Source organism: Arvicanthis niloticus, chromosome 8, assembly GCF_011762505.2.
Source record: "Arvicanthis niloticus isolate mArvNil1 chromosome 8, mArvNil1.pat.X, whole genome shotgun sequence".
Lineage (NCBI taxonomy): Eukaryota > Metazoa > Chordata > Mammalia > Rodentia > Muridae > Arvicanthis > Arvicanthis niloticus.
The window spans coordinates 56184188-56209846 of NC_047665.1; the positions used below are offsets into that span (position 1 = coordinate 56184188).

General features: G+C 40.4%; 1 protein-coding gene across 2 annotated transcripts in view; it reads right to left on the reverse strand.

Annotated features, from left to right (window-relative positions):
- Positions 1-25659, reverse strand: part of Prkcq (protein kinase C theta) — a 134387-nt gene that overhangs the window by 58060 nt on the left and 50668 nt on the right. For both annotated transcript variants that reach the window (XM_034510730.1, XM_034510731.2), the window contains exons 2-8: positions 20252-20378; positions 15436-15635; positions 12121-12181; positions 4500-4662; positions 2998-3029; positions 2816-2901; positions 1866-1995 (exon numbers count right to left, since the gene is read on the reverse strand). In XM_034510730.1, coding sequence (XP_034366621.1) covers positions 1866-1995; positions 2816-2901; positions 2998-3029; positions 4500-4662; positions 12121-12181; positions 15436-15635; positions 20252-20369 — 790 coding nt within the window. In that variant the 5' untranslated portion in view covers positions 20370-20378. The remainder of the gene's footprint in view (positions 1-1865; positions 1996-2815; positions 2902-2997; positions 3030-4499; positions 4663-12120; positions 12182-15435; positions 15636-20251; positions 20379-25659) is intronic.

Sequence of the window (25659 nt, forward strand, 5' to 3'; positions counted from 1 at the left end):
AAAAGGAAGAAGAAGAAGAGGGGGGAGGGGATGGAATGGGAAGGAGAGAACGTTAGAAGGCTAAAGCAAAGCACGAGAGTGTGAAATAATGCCAAGGAATCTTCAGGGAAGTTCTAAGCTTTGCAATCGTGCTGTCAAGATGAGCTCTGCCTTAGCAAGTGGCCACCAAGGCTCCCAGGAGATGAAGCCTGAGATGGTCATGGGAGGAGCAAGCAGTGAGAGTTTTGCCATTTGCCTTTCTGCTTAGAGTACTGGGACATTATTGCCACCTAAGAATTAATGATATTTTTCCATAATCCTGTATACCAATGTTTTCTTTACAAACAAGCATCTGGAAAAAAGGACACAGGTAGGACTTTGGGATCCATAAAGTGATTCTTTTCTTTCATTATCTATCTATCTATCTATCTATCTATCTATCTATCTATCTATCTATCTATCTATCATCTATCTATCTGTGTGTTTAAGATTTATTTATTTTATGTATATAAATGCACTGTAGCTGTCTTCAGACACACACCAGAAGAGGGCATTGGATCTCATTACAGATGGCTGTGAGCCACCATGTGATTTCTGGGAATTGAACTCAGGACCTCTGGAAGAGCAGGGTTCTTAACTGCTCAGCCATCTCTCTAGCTCCATAAAGGGAGTCTTAAGGTTATTCTGACTGGCAGTGACTACCATGGTAACAATCTGTAAACTCTGATCTTTCCACCTCCACTAAGATGCCATTCTTGGGGCCCATCAGGTACATGAACACCACTGAGCTAAGGAAGAAGAGACAGAAGAGGAGGATGGTCTTTCACTTTTAGGAGGCCATCTCCAGCTTTTAAAAGAGAAGAGAAAACAAGTAATGCTGCAAAGTAGAAGAAAAGGTTGACATATTGGATGGTTCACCATCAGAAAGGTCTTTGCTGTGCTACGAAAGGGTCTTGAGAATCATCTGGGTCTCCCCTTTCTTACCTAGAGGGCAGTGTGCTTTGTTGTCCTTTCTGAGACATTTTTGTCCTCATGACTCCCTAGTTAGAGCATTTCAGTTTTTAAACTTAGAGTTTTAAATCAAGAATGCCTTGTTTCTCTTTTTGCTGTAGATCTGAGTACTTTCATTATCAGGGAATAGTGACGTGTATATAAATACAATAAAAAGAAAATAATATAGACTAATTATAGTTTAGCTCTGTAAGGACCCAAACCCCAGAGGAAGGGACATATGACTCATAGTCTGGACGCAGTTCCTTCTGGGCACTTGGAGTTCACAGTCATAGTTTAGGTGTACTCTCTGCAGCTAAAGTCCCAGAGTTCCTCTCACTAGAACCGTCCACTGGCCAAATGGATAAGTATGCTTGCTCTTTGATGGGAGGGCAGAAACCATCTCATTAACTGGTGCTAACATGAGCTCCACACAGCTCAATCTGATAGAATTAAGGTAGGATTGCCCAGAATCTAGGGAGATAGCACATTCTGTCAGAGTGAAGAGTCCTTGGCAGAAAGAGCAGACAAAAGAGGAATACTGTCTTTCTTTCACTCAGGAGGAAGGTCTAATATTGAAATATGGGGTCAGGATCTTGGACATTGACCTTGACCTATGGAACTTTGACCTTGACTTGTTGAGCCTTGACTTTGAGCCTAAGCTATTGAGCCTTAACCTTGAATCTGATTGGCTGTGCACTTTGTGTATACATGTACGTGAAGATGGGGCTGTGTGTATGTAAAGATGGGATGTGGTGAGGTAGAAGAATAATAAGTGGACTGTCTCTGAGGTGGCATTAATCTTCAGGGCACATAAAGATGGGGACACAGGTCATTCTAGAGCCTTTCTTTTTTTCTCCATGATGCACAGGCAACCTTGGGGGCCATTCACTCACCGTCACACTTGAGTCCTTGCCTCGCCAGCCCCCAGAGCAGGGTACCACAGTGCTCGCAGAAGGTTGGACTCTTGTAGTTGTAGACTTTGAATCTGTGTGGCATATCGATCTTGAATCTCTCCTTGTGGAACTGAAAGACAGACAGAAGGCTTGACTGCACGTGTGTCTCAAACTTCTGATCGTCTCCTGTACATATGACTCACAGTGATTGTAATGAAAATATGTGCAGTGGGTCCTTTACCCAGAGTAGTACCTACTACCTTCCTGAGGTATCTGAAGAAGCCGGCTCTGTCCTGTGAGGCACAGGTGCCTTCTGCATGTGTCAAGGCATGTGCCAAGCACCAGGGGGTCCACAGCAGAAGTCTGAGGCATCACTCTTGACAGATGGAGTGACCTTGTCAGGAGGAGGGGATATGGATACTTTTTGTTTTTCAAATGGGAGCTAAGGAAACACATATTGCTATTGTGCAATACCAATATGAACATTAGGTCAGGATCTAGGACAATTTGAATGTTGAAAGGAGTCCCAAAGGAGTCCCTTGAACTCACTTTGTAGCTCAAACGGGCCTTGGACTTGTAATCCTCCTGCCTCAGTGTCCTGAACAGCAGTCCTATGGGACCACACCCTGTTTGTTTCTTCCTTATTGTGGCCACTTGAAAGGTTCAAATCACACACATGAGTCTCATTTTATGTCTAGAGATGGGACTAGTCCAGGCTTAGGTGAGGAACAGAACACTGAGGATAATGTCCCCTTGAACATGCAACAAATCAAGATAATGCAGAAGATAAACTATTACCCTTTAAAATATGGGTCCATTTAACACAAGCTTTCTGTATAGCATATTTTCACTAAGGGTTTTAGTAGCTATTGAGATTAAGAATAAGGCTGACACTCTGATTTGCTGGAAAAGGCAGAGAGTAAATAAATGGAATTTAAACTCGCCAATACCATGGTTTCTCGGCTATTGATCGCTGAGCCTGTGCACTTGGCTATCACTTTATCAATGCACTTCTTGTGAATCGCTGCATTGCACTCTGAAAGGAAACAATTGTCATTTATAATTTCTCGTGGTCAAGGAAGAAATCAATTCAAAGAACACTGAGGGTACAACCGAAACGCTCTGTACTTACGTCGGCACTGGTAGCCCTGTTTGTTCAGGCCCCTGTAACAAAGCAACGCTTGATTCAATCGCAAATCCACAACGACATTAGCAACAGAAACGTTCTAGAGGTAAATGAGATTGCAGATACTCCTAAGGCCGCAGCTCACTTTCTCAGATTGGTAACCCATTGTGTATCACTTGCCAAGAAGGTAGTTTAACTTTTTGTTGCTTTATTTAAATGTTTACAATCTACTAGGTGAGATTATTTTCCTTCTTATCTTTGCATTTTCAAGCAACACCAAACCAAAATGTATCACAGGCTACTAGCAATAATTTCCTATGTCCCTCGCTGAAAAAGTCACTGCCTTGTTCAAAAGGGCGTCGCCCCACTCATTCTAGTTTTATGCACAGAAAACCACACTCATCTGTAAAGTGTCTTATTTCCTCACTCTGAGACTCGGAAGATATCCGATACCCATAAAGCTCAACATAAAGACGCATTCCTGAGCAGCACTACCGATTACAAACAAAGAAAACAAAGGAGGTCTGGTGATGAGAGGAAAACCAGTTAATGAAAGTTCACACTAATCGGTTGGCTGGCGGATACCCCACAAAGTGGGAATGTGTGCATTAAAGATTTGGCAGAAGCCGGAGGGACCAGTGTCTCTTGGCGGGCACAGATGTTGAGAGCAGAAGCAAGCATCATTACATTCCTACTCTACCGTAGCTTTTGCTATGTGGTTACACTCATCTCCGAGGCTAAGACACCCAAGAGCTTCATTTCAGCCATTTGTTACAGTGGGATAGTGCCGTCTGGTGCAAACTGCAGAGGTTTGGGCTATAGGGTGATGAAGGTGTTGATTATAAAATTATACAGCTTTGCTTACAATAGCAATACCCCCTCATCTGTTCTTCCTTCATATACCAGCAGCCTCTCATTTGGTCAAAAACAAAACTCCATTGGGCCACCTTATAGTTTGTATCTGAAATGCCCCAAAGCCATGTGCTAATGTTTTGGAACCAGCCAGTGATAATATTTGAACCATAAGAAGGCGGGACCTGGAAAAAGGAAGTGAGGTCACTAGGAGTGTGCCCTTAGAGGAAATGCTGGGATTCTGGTGCTTTCTCTCCTCCCTCTTGCTTCCTGGGTGCCTTAAGATACCTTAAGCAGCTCTGTCCTGCCTCAATGTCTTGGCTGTGAGCAGGCAAGACATTTATCTTATAAAAGGCATAGGCAATCTTTTTTGAAGCTATTAGTCCAAATAAACTTCTTCTATGTTAAGGTTGATATTTCTGGGTATTTTGTCATAGTCATAGAAAGCTAGATCATGGGAGATTCTGGAGTGGGTCTCTGTCTTCAGGAGCCATGTTATAAAAATCCTGTGTGTTTTTAGACCTTGCTGGTGAGCCCACTGACTACTAGTCCACAGTACTCAGCCCTTTGCACTCTCTCCCAGTGGAGCCCACAGTCCTTAGCAGCGACAAAATGCATAACCCAAAGCTCGGGAGGAAAATACTGAGTTACTGTACCAGACAAATTCATGGCAGACAGAGCAAAACGTGGGTTGAGGGAAAAAGGTGGCCGTGAACTCGTGACACTTGACGTGGTGGACTTTGGCCTGTTTGATGGCTCCTCGGCGGTGATGCAGTGCAAAGAATCCTTCGTTCTCAAACTCGCTCATGTCCTTTGTGTCTGGAGAGAGAGAGAGAAAGAGCAGGGGATGATGCAGTGAAGCCCTGTGACAGTCACAGCTGGGTGGAGAGGACTGGGACTTGGGGGAAAGATGGAAGTGGTAAATGCTAACCTTCTGTGGGCTTGTGAAGATGGGACCAGCACTAGGCTTCTGCTCTTAATTTGGTAGTATGGAATCATCACAGGCAGCACTGCTAAAGGGTTACATTGGTCCCCTGTTGACTTCCCTGAGCCCATCTAGACCTCTTTCATTTTTGGAACCAGATTTCTGACATTTCGAGTCTGTAATCCCATAAAGTAATGTGACTGACAGTGAGGCGAAAAGGATAGACTTCTGGTGCAGGGATGCTTAGCATAGAGTGGTGTTTAGACAGGGTACCAAAGATTGAAGGGAGAGGCCCAGCCCTTTGCATGACGGCAAAAAACTTTGGGGGAGAAATTTAATGTTCTAGTGCCTGATGGCCACAGTGATCAGACATAAGAGCTACAGCCCTGAAGAAAGTGCCAGAAATTAATAGTTCAAAGTTATTTTTTTTTAGAGATTTCTAGGTAATCCTGTGTCATTTACATCAAACAGTCAAATTTAAATACATTCCATCAGTCCTGAGCTTGGCGTAGTCATTCCCCCATAGCCTCTTATGTTCAGATGATATTTCTCCAAAGGGTTGAAGGAACTTAAGTTGATAGAATCCCGAGAATACCCACAGTGCCAAGGCTGATGGTCAAGACTGACAAGGACCACAAAATAAGTAGTGCAGTGAATACCTCAGCAAATGGAGAGTCATTAACATGGCAAACAGCAAAGAAACAATGAAAACTATGACCTAATACTGAAGCAAGGATAATAAATTTAATGATTATAATGCTCAAGATCATAATTTATAACAGGCTGGAGAATGTTGGATCACTTGCTGATTCTTTTTATCTACAAAAATGGAAATTTAGAATTAGTGCTCATCATATTTCACACGCAGAAAGAATTAACAATTTGGAACTAAATTGCATCTATTATGGCTCAGCGATGAGAGGTCTAATCAGGCACTTGAGGTGGGTGTCTCTGCCAAGGAACCATATTTTGCCATTGCCAACAGCGGCTGGTAGGAACACAGTAGCTAGTCAAATGCAGAGATTTTGTGCAGCTAGAAGCCTTTTCCTAGGAACCCATCTGAGTATTACAACACAGTTTAGGACTCACATCTTCCTTGCAGCCATTTCTGAATCTATTCTAAAGAAATCTGAAGCTCCTGGGCACAGGGAATTCCCAATATTTTTCTTATAATTCTTTGGATGAGCCACGATGTTTTGCCTGTTATTTTCAGGATAGATTAATCAGATTATTTTATTTGGAATTATGATGAGGCTAAACTAAGCTTGGTGAGTATGAGTGAGAGACTTTCATCAAGTTAATCATTTTCTTCCTCAATTTACAATATAGCTATACAGATATCTATAAGTTGTGACCCATATGTGTCAATTCTTAATAAAAGCAGACATTTCTGCTTTAGTTCAGATGCAATGGAAATGAAATGAACAAAAATATAAAATACATGCAATTTATGAAATAAAAATGTATGTTCTAGAACCATAACTGTATTATTATAAATACAAATATACACCTCTATCATCTAAGTCTATGCTTATGTTATTTATATATCTATGTATATAACCTTACATACATTAGATTATAGAAAAACTTAAAAACATTAGCATATTCCAGAAATGAATTTTTCCTTGCTCTGTCCACTGCCTTTCTTTAGCCTCTCATCTTTTTCAGTTATTCTAAGGGAAATACTTATGTAAGGACATAGACTTTCTTTAATTCTGTTGGATTTGGTTGTGTTTATTTCTGAAGTGACTTATTTGGCTATTTCTTTTGTACAAACAGGTCTAGATCTTCTATTTAATTGAATCTTTTCTTTAATTGACTTGCTTGCAGTTAGTCAAACATTGATGTTTTCTGAGCATCTCTGAGGAAATTTCTATGTTGAGCACTCTTACAGAACTCTGAGGAGAATCCTAACCACTGAGTGTCTATAGCTAAGACAGGGAGACATTAGAGAACATTCAGAGAACAGTAGCCAATTGTTAGAGTCAGTGTGATAGTATACAGTAGACTTGTATGGTTGAGGGATCTAGAAAAATAAATCACTAAAGAAACCAAGTTGAGAAAGATGGCTAAGAAAAAATATTGGCTATCTACAGAAGAAGGAGGAAGAGGAGGAAGAGAAGGAGGAGGAAGAGGGGAAGGAGGAGGAGGAAAGAAGAAGAGCAGAAAGAAAGAAGGAAAGAATGAAAGAAAAAAGAAAAAAGAAAGGAAAGAAAGACTCCTCAGCATTGACAAATGTCAAAGAAGATGAAGTTGAGGGTTGAAAAACCAGGAACTTGTTCAGAAGTTTCAATGTCTCAAAGAGAGCCATGTAGCAGATTGACTAAGGTATAAGACAAACTTTTAGAGTTTAAGAATTAAAAGGCACATGTCCCAATCCCTAACCCAGAAGCCATCGTTGATTGATAACCATTTGCAAATAAAATCTAGTTTCCTCCAAAAGAGTCTTCTCAGAGAAACAAGCTACTCTTAAGGGTAGGCTGCACACCCAGCACTAGCTGCCAACGGAAAAGGACTCATGGCATCTTTGGAGGTGCCTTGTCTCATAAAGTTGTGTCAGGGCTCTTCCTTTTTTTTTTTTTTTTTAAATAAAATCACACACCCACACACACACACACACACACACACACACACACACACACGTACGTTTACTCTATAGGTTCTTTTCATGTTTATTATAGCTTCCAGTTTATTGTTTTTGTGGGATTCCTGAGTATGCAGATAAGTGGGTTTCTGTTTTATGAGCCTTCTCTTAGGCTCTTTTCCTTCTGTTTATTTTGTCCGGTTCTGATGTGTTGGTCTTTGTTTCATCTTATTTTATTTTGCTTTGTTTTACTGTTATCCCATAGAAGCCTGTTTGTTTTCTAGTGAAAGACAGATGGGAGTGGATCTGGATAAGTGGGATGGTGGGGAGGATCTGGGAGGAGTAGAGGGAGGAGGAGCCATATGTTAGAAAAAATATCTATTTTCAAAAAAAGGGAAAAAATGGAAAAAAGGGAAAAAAATCAAAGAAGCAATGAAGAAAGAATGACTATCACATATGAACTATACCTTTGAGAAACACCAGGGTGGGCTAGGAATGTATCTTAGATGGTAGATTGCTTGCCTTTCTGTCATACAGAAAGTCCTAGGTTAAATTACCACTATAGCATACCACCAGTACAGTGCTGCATGGTTCTAGCTCTGTCCTAGCACTTGGGAGGCAGAGGCAGGAAGACCAAGAAGGAAGATCCTTAAGGATTTATGAAATATGAAGTCAGCCTGGCCTCCAGAGATCATGTCTTAAGAAAAGAAAAAAAATGAATGAAACAGTAATATCATGTCAGGAAAAGAGAAAAAAATATACCCAGAGAGGCAAAAAAGATTAATACATGTAGTTAGTTTTCAAGGTAGAAATGAAGGCTTAATATAGGACGCCTTAGCCATCAGGAGGAACCACAGAGCAAGGGGAAAGTTGACAGTATAGAGGAAGTGTCTAGATGGGGCAGCGCTGCCAGGGATGAAGCATGAGGTCAGCAAAGAAAGGAACTTTCTCTGAGACAGAAAAAGAGGAAGAGAAATCAGAAGGAAACAGCTGTATCCTACAGCACACAAACAGACAAACCTGCCATCAATTATATTGGACCAAGGCCAACCTTCAGTATGGCAAGAAGGGTAATATACCCCAAGAAACCAAGGACCAGGCAGGAGCTTGCTAGACAGACATTTGGAACAGCTATTATGTAGGAAGCAAAGGGAATTGAAAACTACTGAAAGTTCAGGGGAGCTCCACTGAATCGTCTAGAATAATGTACTTCTTCCATGCCTAACCTACAAGCTAATCATGAAGGAAGAGGGGGTTCAACCATTGCTGTCCTGGCTTGTGCTAGAACAATGGGAAGGTATACACTTCTACCCCTGCCCAGCAAGATCCTAGCCCTGTTGGATAACTTGCCTAGGCAAGTATTTTACATGGTTCAGCTGCAAAGAAGTGCAGAGAACCTGAGAACTGTGATGGAAGGGGCCAAGGCTACCTTGAAACTAACAGCAGAACTTGGATCACTGACTTGGCGCTGTTTTTGTAGGCAGGCAAGAGCTGTGGGGTTATGGAGGATTGTACCAAGATTCCAGAAAGCCGCTAAGACATGACAGTCTGAGACAAGCTTGGATTCTCTGCAATGAATCCAGGAGAGGCCATTCCATGGAGCTATGACAACGAATGTGAAGTTGAGGTGGCAACTCCAGGATGTTGGGGATACCAGAATTGTGGAATGTCTGCCATGGGAAGCAATAGGCATGGGATGTAACCATCCAAGATGGGTTACATGTATAGGCAACAGAACTAAAAGGACAGGGCTAGACAAGCCTATTGGAGCCCAGTTGCTACCACTAAAAGCCTTAGATGCCAAACATGGAGCTGCATGGAAACATGATTTGTTTTTGGTTTTTTTTTTTTCTGAGTTTAAGTCTTGTTCTTTCTTTGCTATGTCTGTACATTTCTTTTGAATGAGTATCTTTATTCTACACCATTGTATATTCTAAGTATATACCGTGCCATTTGATTTTTATAGGAGTTCATAGCTAAGAGATTGATTTCATTCTCAGAAAAGATTTTGGACTTTGGGATTTTTGGACAACTTTAGAACTGTTAAGATTTAGGGTGCTCTTGGAGGTGAGCCAAGTGCTCTACAAGTTGACTATGGGTATTTTAGGGACCAGGGTTAAAGGGATGTGTTTGGGTCTTAAGTTGAAAGGGAGGGTTATGGTGGTTAGTATTCACTGTCATTTATACTATATTTAGAATCATTTAAGAGGCATGTCTCTGAGAATGCCCATGAGGGTTTCCTGAGAGGTTTAACTGAGGGGGGAAGACCCACACCGAATGTGGACCATACCATTTCACAGACTGGATCCCAGCCTAATAGAAAGAGAAAAAAAAAAATCAGAAAGCAAGCTGAGCTCCAGAGTTCAAGCCAAACATCTCTCTCTGCTTCCTGACTGAAGACAATGTCATCAGCCGCCTTGTGTGACAGCATAAGACTCGGAAAATATCTCTCATTGTAAGAGACTGGAACTTTCGCTGGACCTCACAGCCAGAGTTAATAATATGTCTTGAGGTCACTTAAGTTGATGTCCTGCAGGGCACCCAGACCCTTTGTTTCAGTTGTGTTTAAGAGAATAATGTGTCAAGCTTACCTACTTTGGATTTCCCACATAATCAACTTGTACTACCTAACCTAAAGCACAGGTGCTATTAAAACTTATATACTCTTCCTTGACCCAGAATAATGCTTCTGCGTCATTTGCTGAGAGCAGCAAATACAGAAGTTGAAAGCAGCTTCCTAAAATCTACCATAAAGAAGGCAACCATTTATGGATATTGGTTGATAAATAATGATGTTTGCTGTCCAGGTTGGTAGGGATCATCTGGAGTCTGTGATTTAATCTCTTTTAAAAATCCGTTAAAGATTCCTGTAAAATATCTCATTCCTTCTTGTGTGGTGCTTTCTATGCTCTTCAGAAAATAAAGAATGAAGCACCTTGTTAGAGATAGACAGACACACTACTCTCAAACAGACATCACCCACACATGCAGACATATAATGCACATACAGACACACAGCTCATACAACAGACACACAGACAGACAGACAGATCACACACACACACACACCACAGACAGACAGACAGACAGACACACACACACACAGAAAGAGAGGGAGAGGGAGATAGAGGGGGAAAGACAGAGAGAGAGAGAGAGAGAGAGAGAGAGAGAGAGAGAGAGAGAGAGAGAGAGAGAGAGAGAGAAGAGAGATCCACAAGACAGTCTTCAGGCAGGCACAGATTCAGACCCATTCAACACAGAGAGAGAACAGAGGACATAGGGAACTTGAATAGAGAATTCAAATCTGCACTTGTTCTTAGTGAAATGACTCTAAGAGGAAGTGCTTTATTTCTGTCCTTAACATGACAGTGACACATTATTGATGACATGGACTTCATCATCAATGAATTCGAATCTGCACAGCTCCAAGCTTCTGTTGCCATGGTTTCTCCACTACAGTGACTGAATATCTTCAATATTGAGTCCAAATAAACACTTCCTTCCTTACCATGTGCTTCCCCCACCCCCTAACAATGAGAAAAATAAGGCACACAGCTACATCCATTCTCAGACTTAAACAATTTAATAACCATGCTTCAATATTTCTAAATATCCAGAAAGTGTTCAAGTTTTCCCTGTTTGTCTCACAATGCTATTTGAATATGAACATATTAGGACTTATACATGTCAAATGCAAGCAGTGTAAATCTCTGACCTAAAGCTTGTTTCTTGTTGGTATAGTTTGGGCATCCTGAATCAAAAAGTCCAAACTCCAAAATGCTAAACATTTTTTGAGCATGGATAAAATCTACAGCTAGAAATATCTATACCATAAAACACTGCCTCGTGCACAAAATTATTCAAATTATTTTATAACATCTTCAGGTTGGTATGTGATATTTAATATGATAATAAAAGGATTTTCTGTTCAGACTTGGATTCAAATCCCCATGTAACAAATATCCCACCTACCCACCCTAAGTAATTCAAAATCTGAAACCCTTCTGGTCTTAAGCGGTTTTGGCTAAGTGATACTGAACTTGAAATAAAAATAAATTTATTAAAAACGTTTAGACTCTTGTTAGCCATTTCACATGCTTATTTGGTGGCTTGGGATTTTATAATCAGTAGCACTTAATTCACAGAGACAGTACTGACTGGATGCCAGGGGCACACAGCGCACAGTACTTGTAAGCTAAACTTCTGGGACTTTTGTGCACGGCACGGAAATGAAACTCTTTGGCAATCCTTACCCTTCCTTGTTCCTAAGAGGATGTGAGGTAACTAACTTTAGACTTTAGCATTTGTCACTAATTTTATAGATGAGGTTTTCGGTTTCTTATTTCATATTCTACTGTAGTGGAAGGCTGGATATAGAACGACGTTTATAAATAGGAATGCTAGACGCATGCACATATCAATGCAGGAGCAGCCTTTTCCATTCACTTTAACTTCCCAAACTAAAATAGAGACTATAAAAGCACCAGCCATGTGGATTCACTCCATTTAAAGATGAGCACTGTAAATGTTTTATGTTTACATTTGCGCTGTGCTTACATGTTTGTTCGTATTTGTTCAATGTTTGTCTGGCCAAGACAGTTGTTTTCAGTCTCTGCCTGAGCACCATTGACAATTTCAATAGAATTACTTGCGTTTCTCTTTTCTCCTCAGTTTTATTTCCCTAGGATATGGAAGAAGCAAAATGAACCTTGTCTGAATAGGCTATGCCCTCCTCACCCCCAAAACAGGAAGAAGAAATGTCACTTGCCACTCATTTCCAGAAAGTATCTTGCATTCATTAGCATTCGGCCTTGAGGTTTCAGCTCTAACTGGGCAAGAAAAAGGAGAGAAATATTGTCAGAATGTGAAGCCACCCCAGCTCTGGGACCTGCTAACTATCTACATGGCTGATGGCAAATATCCACTCAAGAAAAGATCTCCGTTCTTCTCCACACAGTCTCATTATCATCATGTCCATTATTATCAGAATTGCACAGCACCTGGGATAGTGCATGTCTTTGTACTATCTATATCTGCACCTGCATCTATAGCTATGTCTATACATACACATATATGTATATCTATGCAGTATATTATCTTCTATCTATCTATCTATCTATCTATCTATCTATCTATCTATCTATCTATCTATATCTATCTCTGTATTTTCTATCATCTACTCCTTTTATGGAATGCCTTGACAATTCATTCCTTCTACTTGAGGTCCAAAATTGACAGAAGAAATAAAATTAGAAAAACAGAATCTGCTTTCTTGCAGGAAGCTTACCTGAAAACCGTATGAGCATAGCCCCAGATATTAATCATGACAGAAGTATCCAAGACTTGCTCAAATGGAATAATTATATGTCTTATGTAGTAAAGATAAGCCCTGCTCTGGGATGGGAAGCTTGCCATGTAAGCTACACATCTAGGTAGATCAGGGTATTTTCCATGGAGTATGCCTTTTCTATCACAAGCATTTGTAAACTGACTAAAGAAAATTTTAATAGGTGCTTCTTGAAAGTTTTATATCTATATATGCTACATACATTACATATGCCTATAGAAATAATTAAATTATCTGATATATATTTTTTAGAATAATCATAGTATTTATATATTCTATATATTAGAATTATATGAGTAGTACACGTATATTATATATATGTATATATGTGTAAATACATATCACAAACAGTATTATATAGAAGATACAAGAGCTAAATGTCATTTTAAAGGGCTTATGTAGGATTCTATGTAATGTGACATACACAGAAGTAAAAAAGATCCTTTTGGAAATATCTATGTATATGTGTATGTATGTATACATACATATGTTCATAAATATGATGTATGGAAAACCATCACACTATGCCATTAGTGAACTAAATAGGCTAAGATAAGAAAGGATTTGTTACTGATCATCACTGCAATGGTTTCCTGGAAAAAGGAAGAGACAACAGGAAGTGTTCTATTGAACCCAGAGTTCATTTTAAATCATTGAAAAGTCATTTCTTGGCTTCTTCACCTTGTGCAAATCACTGTCTTCAAAGAACTTTAAAAACCTGACAGCACCCCTGTCAGAGTTTTATGATGTAATAAAGCTATGTTTTTGGAATAACTATACAGTCTCATACAAATTTAAACAGATTAATGTATGGAGAAGTGCTTTAGACCATAAAATGGACAACAACATTTTCTAATTTCTGGCATTGTAAAAATGGAGGCGGGTGGGGGGAGTCAGGGAGCATTTTCAAAGGAAACTGTGATACTTGGTCACCCCAGGATCACTGGCATTAAGAAAGTAGTGGGGATGAAGTAAATTAAGCGAAGAAACAGTTTATAAAGTCATGATTTATAAAGAACTGAGGAATGAGGGGAAAAACCTTACAAGTTCTTGCAACCCTGTGCAGCACAAAGCAGCACAAAGGTAGTCCCAGGGTGGCCTTAACAGCCAGGATGGACATGAAAGGCGAATTTGAGAAAATCAGTTTTTGTTGTTGTTGTTAAATAAAGAAATCAATCGTAAGACAGCTGATACCCACAGAAGCAAGAAAAATATAAATTCCAAATAATCTGTGGTTTACTTGAGTATAACAAGTTTACTTGAAATAAAAGTAAACTAAGAACCCTAACAAATATGGCTTAAAATATAGATAGCATGCCAGTTGGCTCAATGAAAACTGATGCCCAACAGTCTTAGACTGCAGAATGAAGTATCTTATATGGGTACACCAGTGTTTAGTGTGTACCTGCAAATCCAACACTTGGGAGACTGAAGCAGTAGCACTGCGGCAGTTCAAGACTAGCCTGGCCTATAAAACAAGACTCTGTCTCAACAAAACAAAATGGAAGAGGACGAGGAGAGAAATGGGCAAAACCTGGGATATGGATTTAAAGGCAACTTTAAGGAGACAGAAACAGAAAGGCAGTCTGCTTGTGAGTTAAGTCTGTAAACTATTATAGAAGAATAAAAAAAAGTTGGTTGTTCCTATACTGAGAACAAAACGTAGATTGGTTATCATTATAGAGATTAGGGAGGGGCTAATGCCATCCAAATAAGTCAGATTAAAGCTAGAAAATACATGCAACTAGGTAGAAAGCAGAACATGAGGAAGGGGACCCTGTGGCTTGTCTCTTCTCCTTGCCCAGCCAAACTCCTGAGCTTCAGTTCCTGCCAGAGCCCCACACTTTGCAATTTTTGTACTTTTCTAAAGAAGCTAAAATCAACATGAGGTCATAAGCACACAAAAGCTGGAACTCAAAAGATTTTTTTAGACAGGTTTCTAAAATCTTAATTATAGAGGCAAATAGGTAGAAAGCTAAAGATTTTTGCTACTTCAGCATAAATGATATAAATATCTGAACACATTTTTTTCTGACTTTCAAGATGGCGGCTTTCACTGAATGTTTCATCTGGTTTCTGTACGACAGAAATTCTCATTTGCTTGCTTTTATTCTTTCACATATTGCTTTCCCCTTTCTTGTTTCTAAGCATCTGCTACCTACACAGTTACAACCTAGGTTTTCCAAAACGTAATGCTCCATCATGAATTACGAATGAAGTAATTATTAGCGTAGGGTAAGTGACTTCATTATGGCTGAAAGAAACATAGGCAAAGGCTTGACAGAGAAAAGCAGATATGAAGTGAGTCTTATTTTCTGTTCTCTTGTTTGGACAGGGTGATGAGCAGATAAGAGCCTCTCCAATGAAGGGGAATTAGTGATATTCCCAGGCAAAGCTTAAGAGTAATCAATAACTGTTATGTATAGCCTGAGGCCCTTCTCACTGTGATACATAGGCATCAGAGATGTTTTCAATGCTTTCTGCAGTTCAGGAGTAGTCATTGCCATTATCTAACGAGTCTGTGATAGGGAGCCTGCTTACCCATGGCTAGTGTCCTCATGACTTAAGGAGGACAGGCACATCTCAAGCTGTTTAACAGCTAGTATCACGGTGCACACTAGCTGTGTGTGGTAGCACATACTTGGAATCCCAGAGCTTGGGAGGTGGAGAGAGGAGGAGCAGGAGTTCAAGGTTTGGGTACACGTATTTCCTACAGTTCACAGCTCCGATATTTACCCATATTTCTGTCCGTCCATTGTTCTTGCGGCATCTCTCGGCCAGAGAGTAGAGTTCCACGGTTGTTTCTGATATGAGGTCTACATTTTTGCCCTTCACGATGATCTGCATCACCCTTCCCTTGTTAATGTGGGCATCAAAGGTGCTGTCCCAAGGTGGGTACATGGTCGGCTTTTTCTGGATGTACATCTGCCCGTTTTCTAGGAAGAGAAAAATATTATCTCATTGATCTTCTGTAAGCTCTGGAGAAGAATTCAATTCCATTTAATAGTGGCAGCCATTCCCGTGGCTCTCTTATATATAATTCTGAGGCAAAGGCAGAAGTAACTCTAAGATAATGTAGGGCAGATGAGACAAGCCCATGGTTACATGCAAGGGAACATTGTGTCTTATAGAGCCAATATAAATAGTTTAAGCAACAACAATCTGAGAATAACTTAAACTGGAAATGTTCCTTTCAATTCAATTGTTCCATTGAATATTGTTCAATTCAACATTGTTTTGTTTCACTGTGAGAGTATCTGAGGAAATAACCTTTAAAAAACCTTTTATGGCTGGGTGTGGTTATGTCTGGGGGGTGGGGGTGGACACCAATTACACCAATAAGAGCACACAGGAGTTGAGATAGGAGGCTGGGATGCGACAAGATCATCAGAAAATCATCAGCAACAAAAATACAAGAACTAATCACTCTTCTATATTGTCTCTCAACACACCAACCAACAACAACAACAAATACAAACTTTCATGCCTTAAAAACACTTCCTTTGTTAGCCTACAATAGCTTGGTCATATGACTGACTAATTCCACTGGCATCTGGTAAAAAAAAAAAAAATAAGTCCCCATAAAACTACTGCATTCATGTGAAAGACACCGTGGCATAAGTTACACTTATACAGAATGATCTTTTAATATTTATTCATTTATTCATTTTGGGTTTTTTTTTTTCAAGACAGGGTTTCTCTGTGTAGCCCTGGCTGTCCTGAACTCACTTAGTAGACCAGGGTGGCCTCCATCTCACAGAGATCCACCTGCCTCTGCCTCCCAAGTGCTGGAATTAAAGGCGTGCATTAGCATGCCTGGCTGATCCTTTAGTTTTTAAAAATTTTCTCTCTCTCTCTCTCTCTCTCTCTCTCTCTCTCTCTCTCTCTCTCTCTCTCTCTCTCTCTTTCTGACAGGGTGTCATTAGATAGTCCAGGTTGGTCCCTAATTCACCATGTAGCCCATGCTAGCCTTGAGCTTTCTACCCTCCCAGCTCAGTCTCTCAAGTGCCATGAATGCAGCCATGAGTCTCTACACGCAGCCTCCCTTTCTAATCCTTGAATGAGGATGTTCTTTACACTCCTGATTCAATCTAAGCAGTAATGCAGTAATGCAGTAATGCAGTAATGCAGAGGAAGCAGCAAAGAACAGCAGACTTGCACATGAAGATAGGTGGGAAAAATAAGGGTCCTAGTCACTGGGACAGGAGCTGTGACCAGGCTGATCTCTTTACAAGAATCTCCTAGTAGCCACCTGGACAAGAGTTTCCAAATTGAATTACGTCATTTTGTCATGTCTTCTACTCACCTTGTATTTTCTGTGGTATAGATTCTTTGATCATTTTACTAGCAGAAAACTGCAGCAGTGTTTTATCATTTCTTATAAAAATAAGCCCATTAAATATTGTATTTAGCAATTCAGAGACATTGGTAGAGCAAAAGAGAAACAAATTCACCTAAAGTAGGAATGAACGTTGTTCATTGGTTGATCTTTTATAACACAGGTAGCTAAATGCAATGGTCCATGTTTGTTTTGAGGATATACAAAGTTGAAGAAGTCAAAATGTTACACTTTAGGAAAACTTGGCCAACAGAGGTATAAACTATTGCACTGTTAAGAACTGAATAGGAAGGAGATGATTAATATAAATTTTCGTGAATTCTTTGGGAAGTTCATGCATGCATACAATGTACTATGATAGTCTGCATCCTTGTTTCTTTTCAGAGTTTCTGCCAGATCCACTTCTGTTCCCCTCTCCACAGCCTACTTACTCCCACATTTGAGTTATGTTTTTTTCTTTCTTTTTTGTAAATACTTTAGCAAGTCCAATTTGTATTCTCCACTTATTCTTTGATGTGGGGACATCCACTGGAGCCTGGTCAACCTACCTGGGGCCACACATTTAAAAAAAACTGACTTATTCTCCCTCAGAAATCACCAGCTGTTCCTCAGTTTGGGACTGGGAGCTCATGAGCCCCTGTAAAGGGACGGAAAGATTTTTATGGTTAAGTTAAAATATGAATGATAGATTGGGTTCCTTGAAAATCAACATTATTATTGATCATAGACACTTAACTTCTCTGTCAAATTATTCCTTATTACAATCATGCTCAGAAAAGGGCAGGCATCCAGGAGGCAAGCCACTTTCTGTACACTTAACAGTCACAAGGTTAAGAATTACCTACAAGGTAGACCAGAACTCAGAATCTTATTCTAATTTTATTTCTGCTGTTGTGATAAAAAATACCCTGACAAAATGTCACCTAGGGGATAAAGGGTTTATCTGGGTGGGAAATCCCAGGTTGCAGTCTGTGTGGAGGTGGGGAGGGAGTCAAGCCAGGAACTCAATCAAGCAGCCTGTCATAGTACAACCACAGTCAAGAGCAGAGGGCAATACATTCATGCAGACTACTTGCTTAAACGCCTGCTCTTGACTAGTTTTTCCTCTCTTATAGTGCTCATGAACCTTGCCTAGGGAATGGTGCCACCCAAGTGGACTGGGTCTTCTTACATCAATTAACAGTCAAGATAATCCTTCAAAGACATTCTCACAGGCCATTGTGATCTAGATAATTATTAAGACTTTTTTTTTTTTTCAGGTGTTTCTAGACTGTGTCAAAGTGATGGTAAAACAATCCAGCATATCTATCTATGTGTGACCAATGAGGACTGCTGTTTTCAAAGGCTCCCAGGCTAACAGCTCTGTTTCCTGTTTGTCCCCTTTCCCCTGACTCATCATGGAAAATGCAACCTCACACCCTAAATATGGCAACCTGTTCAAATTCTACAAGAAGGAATCTTTGAACTAGATATTGTCTAGAGTGATTTCTTTTCAGAATGTAACCTGAATAAAAAAAAACAAAACTAAATATCCAAAGTCCACTGGATAATCTATTGCAAAACAAATTTTGTTCTTTTTTCTGACAGGGTCTCTTGATCCATATGGCTGAGATCAAGTTCAAAAGCAAAGGCAAAAGAAGAAGAAGAAAAAGTAAACAAAAGGAAGTAAAGATTGGCAGGAAGCAAATGCCAGTGAGACCCCAGGTTGGGAAGAGGACCAGATCTATGAGACCCATTAAGTCAAAGGCAGCTTTGAAAGAACTCAGCCGTTTTACACTTCAAAGATGTCCGTGACATTTGAAAGGGTTTATGTGGGAGCAACAGGCATTTTTGCTTTTAAGACAGTAGAGAACTCTAGATGGAAGAAAAATCAAGAGCATCCAATCTTCTAAGCTTTGATGCACTTGGAACAGCTAGAGAGATGAAGGAAGATGGCGGTGGGGGGCACAGTGTGATATGTAACCCCAGAGTTCAGAATTGCCAGCATCTGGCTAGAGGCTTTCAACGCAAGCCTCAGTTTCCTCTTGTATCCACAAATGCTCCCAACCCCTGACAGAGACCCTTCTAGGGGCACTCCATTGAAAATAAGGTTCCCTTCTCTGGGCCCTTTCTTGCCTTGCTTTATCTTCTCAGCCCTCACTGCCAGTCACAACACTCTAACTTTGCTTTCTGTCTGTCTTCCTCTGTGAGACTGGAAACTCTAGAGGAATAGTACTCTTTATGGGCACTTTTACTGTGTTTTTCTCTCTGCTCTAGCTCCAGGTCCCTCAAAGTGGCTCTCCAAATGCATGTTTTTGTATACGTATAAATGGATTGAGATACAGTTACAGTCTATATGCAGGAATATAGGACCGGGTGAGGCTGGGAAGGTCTTGGGTTATGTAGCTTTCTATCTTTCCTTTGGAAGAGATTTAAGAATATTAAAATGCAGGGTTGTGGACCAAGAGGGAACCGGAAGGCTTGATCATCAATGGATTCCCTACCCAATGAATTTCCTACCAATTGTTTTGACAGAGCTATCTAGAAAACATAATCAGTCTTGGGTATATGACCCAGGTTTTCTCCTTATTAATTACCTGGATATAGTCACAGTTAATAAAACAGAAATGGTCTTTGATTCATTCAGAATACTAGCTGACTAAGTATCCTTCATAACTTTTTCAGCTGAGGCAATGATACACAGACGTAACACTTAGAGTTGATCCCAAGGTCTAGGATTAGACAGGGTTAATTTACCTATAGTCATTGAGTTATATGGACTATAAAGACTAGAAGTATATAATCTACATAGGCATATAGGTATATAGTCTATATAGTCTACATAGACTATTTCCTATAGTCCTTAGAGCTGATCACAAGATCTAGGATTAGAAAGGCTTAATTTACCTGTAGTTTTTGAAAACATTGAGGTACAGGTAATACATAATATAATCCTTCTCAGTAGATTTCTTCTCCTTACCTAATTTTCTCAACTAAATATTCTCTTTATCTTTGTTTATGTGGGGGAAATGATGCAGTGGATTAGATCTAGCCAGAGGCCACCACTAAGCCTGGGTCCTTAAGAAAGGTTTTGGCCTTTGCTGGGCACCTGTGTCCAAAACTGTGAAATTCAGTTCCATCAGACATCCTGGAAGGTCTCCTCTCCCACATGCTTGACTAGCCTAGCCATCGCCTCCTCTTCTTCCTCCCCCACCTTGACCCCAATTAATTTACCTGATTCCACATACTCTTTGACAAGCACGGCACAGTAGGGGTTCACCGCCTCTCCCTGACAAGCTTGGCAGGTCCCACAGTCAAAGTTGGATAAACCAATTCGAAGAAATGGTGACATGGTTGTTCCCTAGAAAAATGACAAAAGACAAACACTGTATGTGTGGGGCTTTAAGACATATTATTTTTAGCATTACATCTCCACTTAGTGTTTTATCTCAGACAGCCAGCACTTGCAATGGGCCTGCTATCCATCTGAACAACTGCCTTCATTTCCTTCTCTGTGAAGCATGTTGCTGGACTCTCCCTTAACCGCAGACTGGCTCGCAGAAGAAGAGCTCTTCGGAAAGTCTGTGGCTAACCTTTATTGTGAGAACTAAGGGTTAATTCTGCTCAATATAACAGTCATGTTTGATAGCTGCACAGCAAGGCAAACACTTTTTTCAAGGTTTTGTTCAAGCAGGTGCCCAAAACACAGTAACCAGAAAAGGAGTTTATTAAAACGGAGTCTATTTTAGTCACGCCAGTTAAATATGACACCACAACATTCTTACATAGTCTATTTATGTGTGTCATGGAATTGGCTCCCAGCAGCGAGCAGCTGATCCATATTTATTTTGGATATTTTCAATATGGTTTGTTCTTGTCAGCGACAAACACACTCAAACATATACAAGCAATTAAGCTCCTGAATTCTATGAGCCACTTAAAAACCTCTAAACCATTGACCTCATCCTCAAGGCAAAGTACTTCATAAATGCCTGCGTTCTTTACATGTTTTCTGGAGCTTTAGATGGAAATCATAACAGTGTTTGGTATAGTTTTCAAGACTCAGTGTGATTTCTTTTGTAAGATTTGTGTTGTTTTTATTTACGTGTGTGTCACTGTATATGTGGGAATGAATGCGCATAGCCAAGGAAACCAGAAGATGGAGTTAAACACCCTGGATCTGGAGATATGAGCAGCTGTGAGTCATTCAGTGTGAGTATTGGGAACCCAACTCTGGTCTGCTGAAAGAGAAGCATGTGCCGTGTACCATTGAAGTAGCTCTCCTGCACCCTTAGTGTGAGTCTGCATCTGCTTCTCCATCTCTGCCATTCACCTCATTTAAATACCTTTCCTTTATACTTACCTTACGTGTGTACATGTGTGTGTGTGTGTGTGTGTGTGTGTGCATGTGTGTGTGTCTGTGTGTGTCTGTGTGTGTGATAAGTATGCATGTTCATGTCTGTGGGTACATGTACTTGTGTGTGCATACCTATGCAGAGGCCTAGAGTTGATAAAGTGTCTTTCTTGATTCCTCTCTATTTTATCTGTTAGAGGAGGTTCTCTGGCTCAACACAAAACTTCTGAATTCCTGCAACTCTAGCTAGTGGGCTTGTCCCAGGGTCCCTATCTCTGACTCTTGGGTGTTAGTATTACAGGCTATTGTCACAGTTGCCTAGCTTTCATGTAGGTGCTGGTTATCTGAGCCCTGTCTTTGTGCTTGTGAGACAAATGCTTCATCCATTAAGACAATCTCCACAGCTCTAGGTTTTCTTTTTGGCCTGCTTCTTAAGTTCTCCTAGGTCTGAAAACTATCATCCAGTGATCAGTAATAGCAACATTCTTGCTTCTTCTCGTTCTAGTTCATAGGATACTACTAAAAATAAGAAAGCCATTTTGACTTGAATCTGGAGGAATTGTTGGCTCACAGAGCCCAAGTTACTACCACCCTGACCTTTGGTGACTTATTATGCACTATTTCTAGGTTGGGCTCATAACTTGGCAGCAGCAGCAGCTCAGACTGAATCCGCCTCAGAAATAGATAAAAGTATCTAGGTTGGCTAGGGTTTATGTTACAGAGGACTTGCGGAGGCAGCAGAGATTTCTTATTTTAAAAGGTGATGCAGATTTGTAACTTCCTCAGATTTACTTATTCTACATCTTCACCCAGACCACACTGACAGTTTATTCAATGCTAATGTCTTCCAGCCTAGTCAAGGGCTCCCTTTCCAACAGTCTGGTCACAGGGACATGAGAAAACATCTGGAAGATAGAATAGGCATCGTGTGGACACGAGTCAGGAATAAAGATCTGTGATAAACACTGGAGGATGCAATTAACATAGACAAGTTCTGTGACTCACTCTTGGGGGCTCAGAGCTCATGGGGGAAGAGGGGGAACTTCTTGGCTACTAAAATAGAAAGCAGAACTTGTTGTATACAAACAAACGTGCGTGTGATACAGGACACCTAGGACTGAGCTTGTGAAGTTCTCGTCCATGAGCTGAAAACAACAATCCATTTCATCTTCCCTCACCATCCACAAACGTCTTGCAAGTCACAACACACTGTATGGAAGATGACTATAGACCAAGCCATTTCTAACAAGGAAGGGATCAAGTCCTTCCATATAATTAGCTGAGCAATAAAGTTGCGCCCCCAGCTCTCTCTTATTTCCATATGCATTCCTATTGTACATACCAACCACTGGGAACATGCCATCTTTCTGTTCAAATCCCCCCCTTTCTTAATTAAAAGGATTTTTTGTTTGTTTGTTTTTGTTGTTAAAGTAGGACCTCACTATATAGCACTAGCTGACCTGGAACTCACTATATACCAGGCTAACCTAGAACCCAGAGACCCTCTTGCCTGTGTCCAAACACTGGGATTAGAGTCCTGTCCCAGTGCCCTCTGATCATCTCAGCCCTTCCTTTATTCTCCCATCTCAATGACTAATGTCATAACACTCAGCCTGGCTCTGCTTTGACCACACCCCCTTGCTCTTGCATCACAACCTATTTGCATGATCCCTGCACCACCTCCTTGCCTTTCTTCATAGCTTAATTCTGTATTACCCTTTCCTTGCATACTGTATGTAGCAGGTTACATTCCCACCCCCAGCCAATCGTGGTCACTTATTCCCTGACACCATCATGCAGCAGCCTGAATCATCTTAGCATCCTGCAGAACTGCAGTGTTTTGCAGCTCTAGACTTAAACTCTCTCTCGTCCCTGGAATATCTTCCTATTTTATCCTCTCCTGCATTTCTGCACCTTGCCATCTATGAAGCTTCACTCAGTCTCTAGTTTCTTCCTCCATCACCTTGCATTTACACACCCCTTCAGGGTTCCTTGCACTGCTGGACACTGCTGGACCATTACTGCCATATTTTCTTGGGTTGCAGCCACTTCTAAAGTCTGAGTCTCAAACCATCATCTGGTCCAGTGACCAGGAATTCTTTGCTTCTCTATCTTCTTGAGCTATTCAATCCTCATGCGCATCTCAATGCTTCCCCCCCCCCCCATGCCTAGGTTTCCAGATCAAAGCCACTACACACAGGGATTTGGTGGAAATGCGTGTGGACTGTCTCTTGCTTGATCCTTGGGATGCATCACAAACTCAGCAGAGAGGCTCCCTGACAATGTCGATGCTCCCATGTACAAGAACCTACCAAGTCTCTGCATGAGTGCAAACTGAAGTTGTATTGTTCTTGTCCCTGAAGCAGAATGAATGGCATTCTGGATATATATATATATATATATATATATATATATATATATATATATATCCATATATATATATACAAACAATATATGTAATATGCATTAGATATATGAAATTATATTACATACATAGTATATGTAATATATGCATATTATATGTATAATATATATAATATATTGCATATATGTATATATGTAATATAATATATGTAATACTACATATAATGTATATTTTATATAATATATAACTGTTTTTATGTGTTTGTATACACGTGCGTGTGTGTGTGCATGTGTGTTCATGTTCCTGAATGTCTTTCCTACCAAGACTGAATTGTCAAAGACTAAACCATTTATGTGCTTCTACAGCCAATTCCCCATCTCATCTATAATAGGCATTCAATGCATTTTTGTCAAAGGAGGAACTTCTGGAAGGTAATATTGTACGTTATTTCTTCCTGTGTGTGAGTTTTCTTTCTTTCTTTCTTTTTAACCCGCAAAGACATCTATCTGACATTCAAAAGGAGCTGCAGACAGCTGCAGAGGAAGTGCACCCCTGTGCAGATTTCCCAGAAGATCCATGTTCTCCTGAGCTCAGCTGTGGGAGTTATTTAACCTCTCTTATCCTGTTTGCTCATTTGAAAGCTCTGCTATTACTATTAGCACTCTCACAGGGTGGTGGGAAGCAAATGGGCAAACACAGGAGAGATGCTGAGAATGGGATTGGCACCTGGTAAACTCTCAATAAATGCTAGTTATCAACAGTCAAACTTTGATACATTTTCTAATAGTCTCTCTCTTCTTTATTGATATGTATCAAACGGGGCAGCCGGAGAGGATAAAGAGTCTTTTAGGGGCATATCTTGGCTGAATTATGTGACCTGTGTCTAGCATGTCCCCATAAAACCCTACATATATCTCTCATATTGTACTCACAACCCTCTGATACGATCATCTTCTTTTAGCACTTATCATGATGGATAGCCGCACACCCAGGCAATCTTCTATGCTTTTGTATCACTGTTGAAAAATACTATCATTACATATACTCGAAATTTCTGAAGAATCCTCATGCTCCCAAGCTCAGTGTTTTCATGGTTAGGTGTGCTCAGCTTTGTGTTTGGCTTACAGATTTGATGCTATCCAGAGTTAGGTATAACTGTCAGTGTATGTGAACTAGGTCCCGGGAACTGAGAATTCTGGGGGTTTGCTCATGTACATGGTGTTTAAATGGAATGATCAGGAGTTGGAAAGGAAGTGGATACCGAAGGAACCTTCCCAGCGTTTGTTATAGGCAGAAGATGGATGTTCTCCTGAGCTCAATGACTGGAGTTTCTCCTTCTCCTTCTCGTGTCTGTGTCTGTGTCTGTGTCTGTGTCTGTGTCTGTGTCTGTGTCTGTGTCTGTGTCTGTCTCTGTCTCTGTCTCTGTCTGTCTGTCTGTCTGTCTGTCTCTCTCTTCCTCTCTCTCTCTCTCTCTCTCTCTCTGTGTGTGTGTGTGTGTAGGCAATTAGTTGATGTTGTTCGTCTTCAATTGTTCTCTACCCTCTCATTGGACCCAGAAATCATCAATTTTGCTAGACCAGCTGGTCAGCAAGCCCCAGGGATCTTATTCATTGTGTTTCCTCAGTAATTTGGAATTACAAATACAGACATGATGTTTGGACTTTTTCACCAGGTGCGTGAACTTTGAACTCAGGTCCTTTTAGTTGCATAATAAACACTTTACTAATTTAAAAAATGGACAATATTTCATTGCTATACTTTAGAATCTCAGTGCTTAAGAAGGGTGAGAAATAAATAAGAAACAAAACCAAACAGAACAAAAACCAGTTGCCTAATCAGACATGGTTGCACTTGTCTATATTCCCAGGGCTCAGGAGGTTGAGACAGGAGGATCATAAGTTTGAGACCAACCTACGCTATTTA